Source organism: Mus musculus, chromosome 5 (assembly GCF_000001635.26).
Source record: "Mus musculus strain C57BL/6J chromosome 5, GRCm38.p6 C57BL/6J".
NCBI classification, from domain to species: domain Eukaryota; kingdom Metazoa; phylum Chordata; class Mammalia; order Rodentia; family Muridae; genus Mus; species Mus musculus.
In genome coordinates, this window is record NC_000071.6 from 75,596,739 (window position 1) to 75,611,413 (window position 14,675).

Sequence of the window (14,675 nt, forward strand, 5' to 3'; positions counted from 1 at the left end):
GATCTGCGATGGAGCCACATAGACTGTCCATGTCAAACCCAGGGCTTGCCTCATTCCCCCAAGGCCAGGTTCATAATGGCTGGGGAGAGCTTCCTCTCTTTGGGCGTCTTTGAGCCAGGGTCAGGGGGGGCGTCCTGTTTCCTCAGACACTCATAGTTGGATTTTTCTTAGGATAAGCAAGCAGGGACTCTTTTAAAGGAAATATTTTTCTTGGGAAAACCTGAACTTCTAGAAACCGTATCTGGAAGAAGTTCTGAAAAACAATTAGTTAAGAAGACTCCTCCTCATTGGTGTGTGTTGGACCGGGAATCACTGACCTGGTGGCACCTGGTTATGCCACAGGGATTTGAGTACCTTCCATGTCCAGCCCCAAATCTTTAAGGAGAACCCTTTATCTTTACCCCTTGTGTTCTAAGTATTTGATTCTGGGTCCCGGGTTTTTCAAAATAATGTTTATATTATATCCTAATTATCTTTAAGTTTTATCTATTTTTACTTTGTGTGTATGTGTAAGGGCATGTGTATGCCATGACACACGTGCATGGAGGTCACACGCTAACTTTAAGGAGTCGGTTCTTTCCTTCTCTCTTGTGGATCCCAGAATTGAATTCAGATCAGGCTTTCCAGAAAATGCCTTATCTGCTGGGCAGACTTGCTAGCTCTGGAATTTTAAGCAGACACCCTAGAGCCATCACCTAAGTTTCCTGTAGTGGTAGAAGAAGCTTAGAGACAGGTCTCAGCTAGCCCAGCTGGGCCAGGAGTTGATGGATGTCAGGGATGACCTTGAACTCCTGAGACTCCTGGAGGGGCTGGGATTGCAGGCCCAGGGGCCCCACCGCAGTATAGGAAGTGCTCCGGAGTTGAAGGCAGGGCCTTTGGTGGCTGAGATGGACTCTAACCACTGGGCTACACCATCAGCAGGTCCTGGACTGGCATAGCTCTTGAGACTTTTGGACTTTAATTCTTGGGTGAAGAGACTTCTGTCAGTAGAATTCAGACCGTCTGTGTATCTGTCTCCACCTGGGGCAGCCCTTCCTTTGCTAGTTGCTTGAAAACAAACGCAGGTCGTTATGGGTTTTATTTAAAATGTACAACTATTAAATCATAGTCGAACCAAGCATTTCACATTTTCACCCTGTCCCTCAATCAGCGCGTAGCTCTGCTTGAAAGCTGGTGTGTAAAGCCCTCAGAGTCCTTTTCAGTCCCTTAGCAGCGGCAGAACATGACATCTCTTTGATCTTGGGTATGCTTTTCAAAAGGCACAGGCAGCCTGGGGCGTCTTCTTTGCCACCAGATAGATAGTGTTTAAGATTTTGGGGTGGGGTTAGAGCACACCCCACTAAGATGAGAGCTCAGAGAATTGGAGAATCGAGTTGTTCTTAACAGCAGAGTGAGATTGGCGAGGGGTTGGAGGTGGGGTGGGGTACAAAAGCCAGGAGCTGGGTGCAGCTGGGCCCGCAGCTGGTGGCCCTCCAGAGACAGAGATGGGAGATCACCTCAGCTCAGGCATTGGAGACCAGCCTGAACAACATAGCAAAATTTTACTGATAAGATTAAAACAGTAGTAACAATCAAACCCCCAAAGCTGAGAAGCAGAAGCGCAGGCTACAGGAAAGGTGATCTGGGGAGGTGATTTTCTAGCCCCGGGCCTGCCCAGTGGTTAGGGCAGAAACTGCCGAAGCGAGGCAGAGGCAGGAAGGGTTCACATGCAGCAGAGCAGTTGGGTAGGAGGGGATGGAGAAGGTAGCCTCCCACCCCTGGCTTGCTTGGGCACCCCTGTTTGCTTGGGGCTTCCTTCTCTGGCGCTGGAGGACTACGCTTCTTCCAAGACCCCTGAGATTGCCCTCACCCCAGCCTCTTAGGCAATGCGACTGCAGGCTGCCCCTGTTACTTTTGTGAAACCTGGCCAAATCCGCCAGGCCTCACTCCACCGGTATTTCTCCCTTTGGACTCCTCTCTCGGTCGGTCCCAGCGGAGAGCCTCCGTCAACTTTGTGCTACAGCTAAATTTTCCTCAAAGGACTCGTTCCAAAATATGAGCGGCTTAATGTGTGTCTTACCCTAACTTGGGTGTCCTTGAGCCAGTATGGGCTCCTGTACCACTAGGCCACATGCAGCATTCCCCGAGCTACTTCTAGCTTGTCGGAGCTCTTCAATCCCCTTCCTCCTTCAGGGACCTTGGGCCTTGCCGTCTATAGCTCTGGTCTTTGTAATCTACCCCAAGCCCCAACCCCAGTAATTTCACAGACACTCCAGGTACCACCACTTTGGACTAGACGGATCCAAATATCCCTAAGTCTATTTTTCTTCTAATCACTTGACATCCACAATGTTCCATCACAGAGGCCTCTGACACGAGTGTCATCTTGTCTCCTCACTGTCCAGGGCCAGCTTGCCTGGAGTCCCCTTAAGCACTTAGAAATACGGTCCTCCAGCCATCTTGCTCTTCCTTGTTTCTCAACTGACTTTGTTCTAGTCTCATTTTCTCAGGGCAGACTCCCTCCTGTGGAAAAGCAGGTCCTGGGCTGGTCTCCCCACCCTAACTAACCCCCAGCTCGCTGCTCTTTTTCTGGGGGGGGGGGGGTTGTACTTGCGCTCTCTCTCATCCCACCCGCAGCCTGGCCGTACACTTTGTTCAACTTGAACTCTGAACTCCCGGAACCCCTTTCTGATCTCTGCTGACACTCCATCCCTTTTCACTTTAATCAGTTCACTTTAATGCAGATATTCCTTACGTTACAATAGTAGGAATGTTGATTTAAAAAAAAAACTTAGAAGTTATAAATGTATTTAATTAATACACTCAATCTGTCAGATATCCTAGCTTAGCTGAGCCTGAGACTCACAACTGTTAGCCCACAGTTGGGCCAACTAAGTTGAGCCCTTGTTAAAAAAAAAAAAAAAAAAAGGCACCCAAACACTCCATGCCCAGTTTCCAGTGAGGATGGCTTCTTAATGTTCCTAAGGTGAAGAGCCAAGGATGGATAGCCCTTTTGCCAGCACTGGCTTCATTGGTCTCTGGCTGGGAGCGTCCCTCCTCCAGCTGGGTGTGTGGTAGGCGGGTGTGCTCTTAGCCCTCAGCACTCCCTAAGTTAAATAGCGGGGCTGAGTTCCTGCTGGTCCTCGGAGACCCAGCTCACACCTGTTGTAGCAATTGCAGGCATGCCCACTTTATTAGGTTTACTTTCTCCTCCTCTCTTCTGCCAGCTAGCTCGCTTTTAAGCCAATCTTGACAGATACCTCTCTGCAGGAGCTGCTTTTAAAAACACCCTGCAAAGATACCTTGTCCTTTGTTTTGGGAGTTTTGAAACTGACTTAAGCGGCTGCATTGCTAGTGCTTGAAACATCAAGTTGGCTCATAAATCCAACAGACTCCGCACCAACTCAAAACGTATCACGTCTCTGAACGCTAGACAGAAATTTGCATTAGACAAGGGGTTGTTTCCTGGGGCCTGTGGCCTAGGAGACAGGAGAGTTTGTTTATTGTCTACACCTCTATGACCTTGGTGATGAATTCCGTCAGTACTGTTATCTTTGTACTACTGATTTAAATATGACCCAGAAAGCTCTTTGGAGACCTCAGAGTCTTGTGTCTGTGTGTGAGTGTGGTCACAACTGACCAGGAAGATACTTTGAAAGGCAGGTAGTCTTAGTAGTTTGAGCATAAAGTGATTTGATTTATTTCAAAGCACATGCTACCCTAAGTACATTTGATTTTTTTTTTCCTTTTAGTGTACAATATATAAAACAACAGGAAAGGATGACGGTCTTTGACACTACATGTAGCAAACATACCCGCTGTGGTGTGGTGTAGGATGGTGTTCTCGGTTACTGGCCCATCTCTTAGACACACCTTCTCATTCCCTACGCCTACTTGTTTATTGGGCACCATCTGCATTCCTGGACTCTAAGAAACTTGACTCTACAGAGACTGGTGCTGACTGTCCTGGAGGCTGAGCACTCACTGCAGGCCCAGCCCCTCATAGGCGTAGCTTACCCTGATTCCCTGACACCATCTACTTTGAAGATGCTCTCTTCCTCAAACATCTGTGTAGATTCCCCAGACTTGGGTATCATGGTTGCTTCCCCTGGAACCTTTCTTGGTCCTTCTGGGAAGCCCAATAGCTGCTCCCCTCTTTGATGGAACACATTGCTCCTTCCCTCCCCCTCTCTCTATTTCATTCATGTTATCTGTCTTCTGTGCAGGGCTCTGGGTTGCCCACCAGCACCGTCTTTTAGTTATGTGATAGATTCTTGCTGAAGGCATTGGCTTCTGCAGAGCAGCGTGCAGACAGACAGTGACCTCTGTGACCTGGCTTCCCTTAGTGTGCGGGTGACCCAGAGTCTCCCTATCCCTAGGATTGGCTTGAGGGCCCATGTGACATTCACTGAGCCCTTCCTTACTGTCCCCAGCTTAGTTCTATTCCCAGTATCCTCTTTGTAAGGACTCCAGGGTGTTGTAGGTAATTACCAGGATTCTTTCATCTTGGTTCTTACCCACTCTATTCCTATGGGGCTAGGCTGTAAAAGTCTGTCAAAAACAAAGTGACACTCCGGCCGTCAGACTTTCTTTTTACTATAAATGTAACTAAGCACAGAAACTGAGGAACATTTGAGCTACAAGGTCTAGAGGCTCTGTCTTCTCCTGGCCTACTTCTCCAAAACTAGACTTCGTAGGTTTCCTTCCCAACCATTTCTTTATCTGGTTCCTTATATTTACCTACAAAGAAGGAAAGACTTTAAAATGACTTCCTCACTTTTAACCCCATCTAGAACTCCAGGCGTTGCAGGGATTTTTTTTTTCTTTTTTTTTTTTTTTTTTTTTTTTTTTTTTTTTTAAAAGAATAAGGCCCTGGGAGTCAAAGCTAACAAACAGGAGCCAACCACTACTGCAGGGGCTGGCCAGAGACTGGCTCAGCCAGCCAGGAGGATTCCTGGCCGGGCCTCTGTTTTGTTAATTGCTACATTGTAACAAACACAGGTATTACCTTTGTTTTGTTTTGTTTATAAAGAAAAAAAATGCCACACAACATACTGTATCTTCAGTAGGGAGCCAAATTCTTTTCTTTGAGATTTGGTTGCTTTTGAGTTTCAGAGGAGTTCTCAGAGGTGTTCTGAGCAGCCGTCCTTGCTGTGCATGCTCCGTACACCAAATGCAAGCTCTGTGGATTGTAATTCGGTTTCCTCCCAAGAAGTTCTCCTCAGGCGTGCTGAATACAGGCTGCAAATTGGAGGCCCCCTCTAATCTTAATCTAATCTAAACGTTTCACCCACATTAAATCCAACAGTAGATCTCCCCCAGTGAGGCACCCCTTACGTGTGTGTGTGTGTGTGTGTGTGTGTGTGTGTACAGCAAATACTTCATACATGTAACTGATCCATAATATACTATCTGTATGCATCCTGGACAGGTTTGGGAATAAAGTCAGATGACTCAGGCAGTGTGAGACTTAGTTGGTCACCCTGGGGCACAAGTGTCTTGGGCTCCCACTTCTGTGGAGTCAGCATGAGCTTCTAGATCCTTCAGCTCAGAGTTAAAAGGCCTCTTTCAACACTTCAGCACTGGCTGCTTCGGACAGTGAGGAATTCAGGGTGTTTTGTTTTTGTTTTTGTTTTTGTTTTGTTTTGTTTGTTGTTTTTCCAATTGTTTTTAATGACACAATTTAAGCCACCCCTGGAGCCACACCTAGTTTTAGCTAAGAGTGAGCCAGGGCCAGCTGGAGAAGGCTAATGTGGTTCTGGTCCACGATTTTTGTTTGTTTTATTTTAACTTCAGGTTTTTTTGTTTGTTTGTATGTTTGTTTGTTGGCTTCTTTGAAACAGATTTTTTTTTCTTCTGTATAGCCCTGGCTAGCCTCACACTCTGAGATCTGTCTGCCTTTGCCTCCTGAGCACTGGGATAAAAGACATGCACCACCACGCCTGGCTTAATTTTAGTTTAGTTTTTTTTTTTTTTTTCTTTTTTCTTTTTAAATGATGGTGCAATATACTCAACATGGAATGTGCTATCCTAAAGTATCTAGTTCAGCAGCGATGAGAGGTACACAGTGTGGGACAGTCGCCATCCCTTCTCGTTTCCAGGGCCTCTTTCTCCTCCTGCCAGAGTGGCCAGTGATAAATTGAGCTGCTCTCCCCGCCCCTCCAGCCTCTAGTAACTGCCACTCTGCTTTCTGATTCTGATTTTCCCAAACCCAGGTATTTCATGTAAGGAAGGACATGTATATTTATTTATCTGTGTCTTTTCGTGTTGTAGCTCAACAGTACTTCATTCTTTTTTTATGGCTTACTAATATTTCATTGCATTAACACCCAACATCGTGTGCTTCATCTGTCTGTAGACAGTTGTGCTCTTTCTGCCTCTGGGCTCCATCGAATAATACAAAAATGCTGTCGGGGTTGTGTCTGAGTCCCTGCCTTGAGCTGACCGGATTTTGGATAAATTTTACACAGTTTCTAGGGAAGCCACTGTGGGTGCGGAGGATGCCTTGATGTTTCTTTGGCACCAGTGCCTAAAGCTTTTCATAGTTGTCTACTTATGTGCCCCCTCTGTCAAGGGACTGTCATTGTTTGTTTGCTTGTTTGTTGTTTTGGTGAGCAAGAGCCCGCACTCAGCAAGGACTTGTAAGTTCTTCCTGGAGAGCAGCTGTGTTTGCCATCTGACCCTCCTTTTTCGTTAGATTCCAATCTCTAGGGTGCTGAGTTTTATCATATGTCGTTTTCTTTTGGTTCATTAATTAACATGTTCAGGGACAAGAGAAGAAATCTCACTACTGTCCATAGCCACACATGATGAAGGATGCGTGTTCATTCAGTGGTACAAAAATCTTGGTGGGAGACAAAAGGCAGCCCAATAAACTCATGGCTGAAAGCTTGCGGAATTGAATATCAGGTATGCACATCAAAATGTGTGCTTCAAAGTGGCCTCATGGCTCAGCTGAAATACTGAGATTGTGTGGGTGGGGGTTGGGGGTGGGGAGGTGGGGGATGGGGTGTGCATGGGCACACACAGCCCTGTGCACAGAGGTCAGAGGAGGGCCTCAGGTGTTTCCTTTGCTGTTTATCGCCCTTCTCCCCTGAGAAGTGATCTTTTACTGACCTGGGGCCTGCTCTCTGGGCTAGGCCAGCCAGCCAGAGCTCGAGGGCCTGGGACCTGCCTGTCTCTGCTTGCCAGCCTGGAGTTATAGCGGCACACTTTCGTGCCTGGCTTTTTCTGTGGTAATACTAAGGACACAAGTTTAGGATCTCAGGCTTGTCCCACAAGCCCTCCCATCCCTGAGCATCCCAATAATCCTGGAGTATCTTTCTGGGGGATAGTCCTTTAATGTGAATCTCTATTTTTCTAAACCGGAATCTCTGTCGTCGTCTTCATCATCATTTGGGAGGCTGTGATATAACAACACTGAAGATAGTTTAGAAACAAAACAATAAACATAACCTTCGCTTGTATCCCAATAAAACTTTTTATTTTATAGTGTGTATGAAGATTGAGCCCGTAAGTCATTGTTGAAAATAAAAACCCTAGATATATCCAGCGGCAATTATTTCTAAATTTCACCAAGTGACGCAAGGCATTGACTAAATTTTTTGGATTAAGTTTTCTAAGAATATTCTGTATTCACTGTAGCTAGTTAGTCTGTCCTCCCATCGGTCCGTCTCTGACGTTCGGCGAGGGTTTACATCATTGGCATATAAGGAACTGAAACAATAGCACCCCCACTGTTACTTTTAAATGCTTCCTTCCTAGGCCTCTGGAAACAGTCCTCTTTGCTCCTATGTCCATAAATAGGCCGGGCCATTGAGATGTGGAGCCTGGTAGCCCGGGCTGGCTCTTGTCATCTTACAGCATCTCCTGGATTACTGGTGCCTAGTGACCCTTGATGGCTATGGTCCCTGTCATTATTGTCCTGGGTGACAGCTTTTGCTCGAGAGCAACCCTTCGCTTGACCCCATGGGACTGTGGTTGCAGTCCAGGTGATCTGTTGGTTGGATTTAAACAGAGATTGCAGCTGGTCACGCATGCATAAGCCTGCAGAAGACAGTTTGAGGGTTCCTTTACAGTGCCTTCCGTCTGTCCCTGTCTTCGGGCCCTCTTCCTCCTGTCTGTATGCTTTTCGAGCTCCCCCCGCATGCCTGGCTTTGTGGCCATCTTTGCTTGTATATCTTTTTCCTCCATCTCACACTGGAAGGAGAGCTCTGCACTTGATACTGCCTGCCCTGGAACAAGGAGACATTCCCAGACCAGTGAAATTGTGACCTTGACATCCAGGAGTGATGTGTGTGTGTGTGTGTGTGTGTGTGTATGTGTGTGTGTGGAGAGAGGGAGGGAGGGAGGGAGGGATGGAGGGAGGGAGGGAGGGAGGGTGGGTGAGTTGTTTGAGATTTGAGACAGGGCCCCACTCTGTAGACCAGGCTAGTCTCAAACTCATGGACCTCTGACTGCCCCTACCTCTCAGGTGCTGGGATTAAAGGTGTGTGGCACTATGGCTGGCCGGATCCAATCTTTCTGTTACCATCTTAGAGGACATGTTTTTGGTCTCACTGTGTGGCATCTGCCTCAACCTGCCCTTTTTTCCCCCCCTGGCATTTTCTAACGCATGGTCTTGCCTCATTCCTTTGCTTTGGCCTCCTTCCTCTCCCTCCTCTCCCTCCCTCCTTTTCAGTGATTTAAAAACAACAAAATCAACTTCTTCGTGGCTTTCTTACCTGCTTTTGGCTGGTAGAACCCTTGTTTTTTTTTGGGGGGGGGGTTCCATCCTGAAGTCATTCCTGACTGGTGATCACTCTGCAGATTGGCCCATATGTATGCTGAGGTGTGGGGGCTCTTAATGGTCTTCCTTGTTCATCAACCTTAGCTAACATATATCCCCTTGGGCCATTTTCCAGCCAGGTGCCTCGCACAGGGCTTTCTGGGAGGGCTGTTTTTCTTGCTGTTCAGTCCTTGGCAGCCTTGTCCTCCCCCTCATCTGATAGGACCAAGGTCCAGCCCACCTCTTCTTCCTCAGTCTAAACTTCTAGCTGCATTTCATTTACTCTGGTGCTTGAGTGGTGCCCTTTCAAAACATTTTTTATTTATTATCAGTGAGTGCCTGTGTTCATTCACGTACCTTCAGAAGTCAGAGGGTAACTTTTAAGAATTGGTTCTATCCCCCGGCTTATAACTCAGATGGCCAGGTTTGCCTGACAGTGCCTTTTTCCCTGGCTCCTGGCACTGCGTTCTTTCTTTAACTCTGAAATGTATGTAAAGAGCATATGTCACACTAATGTGGACTCTCTAGGTGTTAGATTGATCAGATTGGAAGCCAACATATGTGGTAAACAACCCAGAGTCTAATCTTGATGATCCAGGCATTTTTTTTCCCCGTAACATTTGGGAGATATGTAGATATTATTTCAGTGAGGACTGTCCTGTAAGGAGTATTGTTTGAAAATAGGTGAATTCCAAAGCCTGAAGAAAAAAAGATGTCCTCTCATGTATATTCTTTTTAATGTACTTTTTTAGTTATGTGCACACACACACACATATATATGTATATATATGTGTATATATATATATATAGTATATATGTATATATTATATATGTATATATATATAATAGTATATATACACTATAGTATATATGCATACACATATGGTATATAATTTATATAGTATATATAAATTATTAGTATATACAGTGTATTATAGTATATATATTTATATAACATATGTATGTGTGCACGCATGTGTGTGTGTATCATACCTGCCTACTGCTATCCTGCCTCCTCAGTGCATTCCTGTCCTCCTCTTCTCTAGCTCTCCTCCTTCACCGAGTCTTTCTGTTTTGCCTTTGGTGACCAATTGACTCTAATAAGTAGGGTTTGGGGCTTGGTTATTTGAGCAAGGGTGGCTTACCAGTGGCTACACCACTGAGGAATACATCGTGCAGCTCATTTTTGTTTCTGGTTTCCACTGTGTAAGACGTAGCTGTGATTTTTTTTTTAAAAGATGAATATTCATGTAACAACAGCCTGAGGACAGACCATCCTCGTTGGGCACGGTTGACCCAGAGAAAGCTGTGTCCAGCCCGGCAACTTGTACACCAAGCGTGACCCATAGGACTAATTGAAGGCTGCAGAAAATAACTTTATAGATGAATTTAAACTTTAGACAGAATTCCCTTTGCAGCCACAAATAGCAGGGCTATTTTTATTGTAGCATCCACAGTCGAGATGGAACTCAATATTAGAAGAAATGGTTTACTTCGCCAAGACAGCTCACACTCAACACAGTCCTTGTTTTTCTTGGCAGCCACGTCTCAGCCATCTGCAAGTCCAGGGGAGCCGTCTCCGCCATCCATCCATCCAGCACAATCAGAGTTAATAGTTGAAGCTGGCGACACCCTCAGCCTGACGTGCATTGATCCCGACTTTGTCAGATGGACTTTCAAGACCTATTTCAATGAAATGGTTGAGAATAAAAAAAATGAATGGATCCAGGAAAAAGCCGAGGCCACTCGCACGGGCACATACACGTGCAGCAACAGCAATGGCCTCACGAGTTCTATTTACGTGTTTGTTAGAGGTAAATGCTGGGTTTTCCGTGGCGCTGTGGTGGAGGGTAGTTGCTTCCCTGTTCTCACCCAGAGGTGACCAAACCACAGGCAGGATTTGGCTGGCTGGTTCAAGGAGGCCTAACATACATGGTTTTCTTCACCAGCTTCCTCATGGCTTGGAGTGTGACCCCTGCTGGGGGTCTGCAGGCCGGAACTGGATTACAGTCTGGTTAACCCATTTGTCCTGGTGCTCGGAGTCAACCCCGGGAATAAATTAGGCCCTTTGGGAAAACTGTATTTTAATGCCTTGAAATACTAAATATTCCCACTTAAGTAAAAACACTTCAGGGAGCCCAAGGCCTCAAAAGGCCCGGACAGACTAGTACTTCAAAAGACTTGGCCCACTCTTAGGGACTACATTCCAGAAAACAACTCGGACAGCTAAGCATTTGTTGTCAGTCATAAGCTCCTTCGGGGTTGGTTCTTTTCAGCAATTACAGCCTCTCAGAAACAGAAGACAAAGATGTGGCAGTTGGAGCCCCTACACCTCATTTCCTAGACGCATTCAGCAATCTGTGGATGTGTGTTTGCTATCATGTCAAGAACTCTCGGGGCGGTATCCTTTGGGTGATGTAAAAACAAAGCTAATGTCAGTCTAAGAGACAAATGAGAAAGGCAGAAGATGGCAGTCCTGGTTGTAGCACCAGTTGGACTGGGACTGGGTCTGTCATTGATCGCATGCTTGCAGCTCTGTGAGTCTAGGCTGGATGCTTTCCTGTGCCTGGGAGGTGCTGCCCGGGGCCTCCGTTTCTCCCTGTGGTCCTCAGATAAGATGAGCAGTCTCACTTAGGGTATTGTTAGGGAAACACAATTATACAAATCTTAGCACGCTCAAAGAGGGGTTAATAAAGCTGCCTCTGAAGATGGCCGGGAAATTGACTGTGCCTCTGCCGGCGGCGTTATCGGTTGTCCTTCCTGAAGTGGGCAGCTGAGGAGACATGCTCAGTGATAAGCCCCAGCTTAGCTTCAGAAATGTTGGGCCCACCCGCAAGCTGCCGGTGACACTGGGGAAGAAATTTTTGTAATTTCCAGGCGGTAATGAGAGTAGCCATTGGGCTGCATGGTGGGCTGCGTAGACGCCTGCTTGCAGGTGGTTGAATTAGCCAGAGCAGTCAGCTCACACCCTTTCTTCACGGCTAGACCCTTACCTAGTGTGTGCCTCTCTCTGAGAGGGAAAGAAGTGACTCCTTTGGGAGGCTCCTATGCCCTGGTGATTGGGAAAGTATAGACAGAAAACCAACGGCAGCTTCTGATGGTTTTTCTTGTCTTTTTTTTTTTTAAATTAAGTGATAAAACAAATATATTTCAGTGGCCACAGATTCTGTTTGTGTGTGTGTTTATAACATTTGATTTCCATGTAGAGAGGATGATTTGAAAGCAGAATTTCAGAGGGCTGAGATGATAGCTTGTCAGGCAAGTGAGTGCTTGCCTACAGGCAGGAGGACCTGCATTTGATCCTTAATATCCACATAGAATGCTGGTATGTTGGAGGCCAGAGAGCAAGCTCAGCCTTTAAGAGAAGGTGCTGCTTTTACAGAGGACCCAGTTTGGTCCCCAGTACCCACACTGGGCAGGTCAGTTAGGACCACATAGGACTCCAGTTCCAGGAGATCTGACGCCCCTTCTTCCGCTCTTTGGTCCGCGTGCATCTGGATTAGCTAGCAGAGTCATATATGTAAAGTAAAATATCAGACTTTGAAATCCATTGTGTTATTCAAGCTTGTAATCTTTTAAATCTTTTAAACTTGTTTTCAGAGAGCAGGTTGTGGTGGTGCACACCCATGCCTTTAATCCCAGCTGAGGCGGGTGGATCTCTGAGTTAGAAGCTAACATTCAAGTTCCAGACCAGCCAGGGCTACATCTCGAGACCCTGTCTAAACAAACAAGCTCACAAAATGTTTTCAGTGTCTCCACATCCAGCTTTTTGTTCTTCTCCACAGATCCTGCCAAACTTTTCCTGGTTGGCCTTCCCTTGTTTGGCAAAGAAGACAGCGACGCGCTGGTCCGCTGCCCTCTGACAGACCCACAGGTGTCCAATTATTCCCTCATCGAGTGTGATGGGAAATCTCTCCCCACGGACCTGACGTTTGTCCCAAACCCCAAGGCTGGCATCACCATCAAAAACGTGAAGCGCGCCTACCACCGGCTCTGTGTCCGCTGTGCTGCTCAGCGTGACGGTACATGGCTGCATTCTGACAAATTCACCCTCAAAGTGCGGGCAGGTACGGCCTCTTTCTTCCATCCTGTGGGCGATGGAGACCCTATTCATGGGGCTGATTTCTCTCCTTCCACTTAGCCTAGGGCATCAGGACACAGCTACTAGTAAGATGACCACCTTCCAGATAATGGTAGACATTTGTAAATTCTTCCAGAGAGACAGGTCCACCGCTGTTGCTAGCTAAGATGGTCATTAAACCTCCTGGTTTAGGGCATCCCAAGGTGACATCCTTGCCGCAAGTGTTCCTACTCAATGCAAAGATTTAATTTGAGGACATAAGTCTACAAGTGATTTATGCTTGAATTTGGGTGGACCTGTTTGTTTGTTTGTTTTTTCCTGTAGCTGATTGGTTCCCAAGCTACTCAGGCTCTGGGAAAGAAAGTGCTCACAACCCATGAAGCTGGTTTCCATGGCATCACCTCGACCATTCAGTGGCCAGGAGATAAACTAGGCTTTATACTTGAGGTTATCTAATTCAGCATCACTTTGGGATTCAACTGATGAGAACTTTTAATCTGCTTTTGAAAAAACTGTACTCATTAAAATGAAGGGAATTTTAATTATTTAAAACCTAGAGTTTTTTTTTAGAAGTAAGCAAGGTGTGATTGTATAATATCTGGGAAAGGTACCCATTTGGTTGAAAGGATATTATCAACTGTAGTACGAGAGATCCTCAAAAAATCATCAAGGGTAGAGATTAAGACTGCTTTATCAGGCTACCCTCTGCCACCCGAGGGGGGAGGGGGGGGAAAGCCAGGAGTGTTCATGATCTCTTCCTGGGCTCTCCTGTCCTTTTCACTCAGCATGAATGAGTTTACTTGTGGATGAATGACTTCATAGGTCTATATTTAGGTATGCAAACAATACAGATTGGTTAGTATTGTGCTTTGTATTTTATTTAATGATGTATGGCACAAGCTGTGTGTAGTCGAGAAAAAGCAACGTTGGGTCTGGAGAAGTAGCTCAGGAGCTAGGAGTGCTTGCTGCTTGCTCTTCTAACAGATCAGCTCAGATTCCAGCTCCCACCTCGGGTGACCCGTGTCAGCCAACAACTCCAGCCCCAGGATAGTCTACACCCTCTGCTTTGGCTTTCTCAGACACCCTACATGCGTGGCATACACATACAAAGATACACACTAATAGATAAAGCTAAAATAAATTTTAAAAAGAAAAAAAAAGGTGTGTTAAAAATAAGACAAGTTGAAATTCCCACTGTGAAGGAAGGACTGACGTCAGGGCCGTATTCCTTTTCTTTGTAGCCATCAAGGCTATCCCTGTTGTGTCTGTGCCTGAAACAAGTCACCTCCTTAAGAAAGGGGACACATTTACGGTGGTGTGCACCATAAAAGATGTGTCTACATCCGTGAACTCCATGTGGCTAAAGATGAACCCTCAGGTGAGTGCTGTTTAAGTCCTATCACGGGCTGTGGTCTCTGTGTGGCTGATTGTACAGGTTGTCTCCAAAACTGGCCCAAGGGTGGTGACCCTGCTGGCAGTCATAGCTGTTAGGGACTGGCCTAGAGTACGTTCATGTGCTGTCTCAACTACGTACACTGCAGCATGTGTGTTCATTATGAGTGATAAATAGCTGCCACATTGTTACTATCTTTTGAGAAAAGAAAGGGCACCTGTCTCAGGTTGTTACTTAACGCTGGCTTTGTTTAAATGGCTTTAGTAAGGAAATTTAAAAAAAGCAAACAGAACAAAGTAAATGAATAGCTGTATACTATCCAGATAATGTATACTTAAGGTCTGCTTAGGCCACGTGACAGAAAGAGTCATCAACACCTCCCCACCCCCTTCTTCTTCTTCTGAGGAAATGCCAGCATGTATGACCCACAAAGCTCTTCTGATCCCGCAGAATGG

General features: G+C 46.2%; 1 protein-coding gene across 4 annotated transcripts in view; it reads left to right on the forward strand.

The window, feature by feature from the left end:
- The window catches only part of Kit (KIT proto-oncogene receptor tyrosine kinase), an 81,736-nt gene that overhangs the window by 21,752 nt on the left and 45,309 nt on the right, over positions 1–14,675 (forward strand). For all 4 annotated transcript variants that reach the window (NM_001122733.1, NM_021099.3, XM_017320687.2 and 1 more), the window contains exons 2-4: positions 10,288–10,560; positions 12,532–12,813; positions 14,069–14,205. In NM_001122733.1, coding sequence (NP_001116205.1) covers positions 10,288–10,560; positions 12,532–12,813; positions 14,069–14,205 — 692 coding nt within the window. The remainder of the gene's footprint in view (positions 1–10,287; positions 10,561–12,531; positions 12,814–14,068; positions 14,206–14,675) is intronic.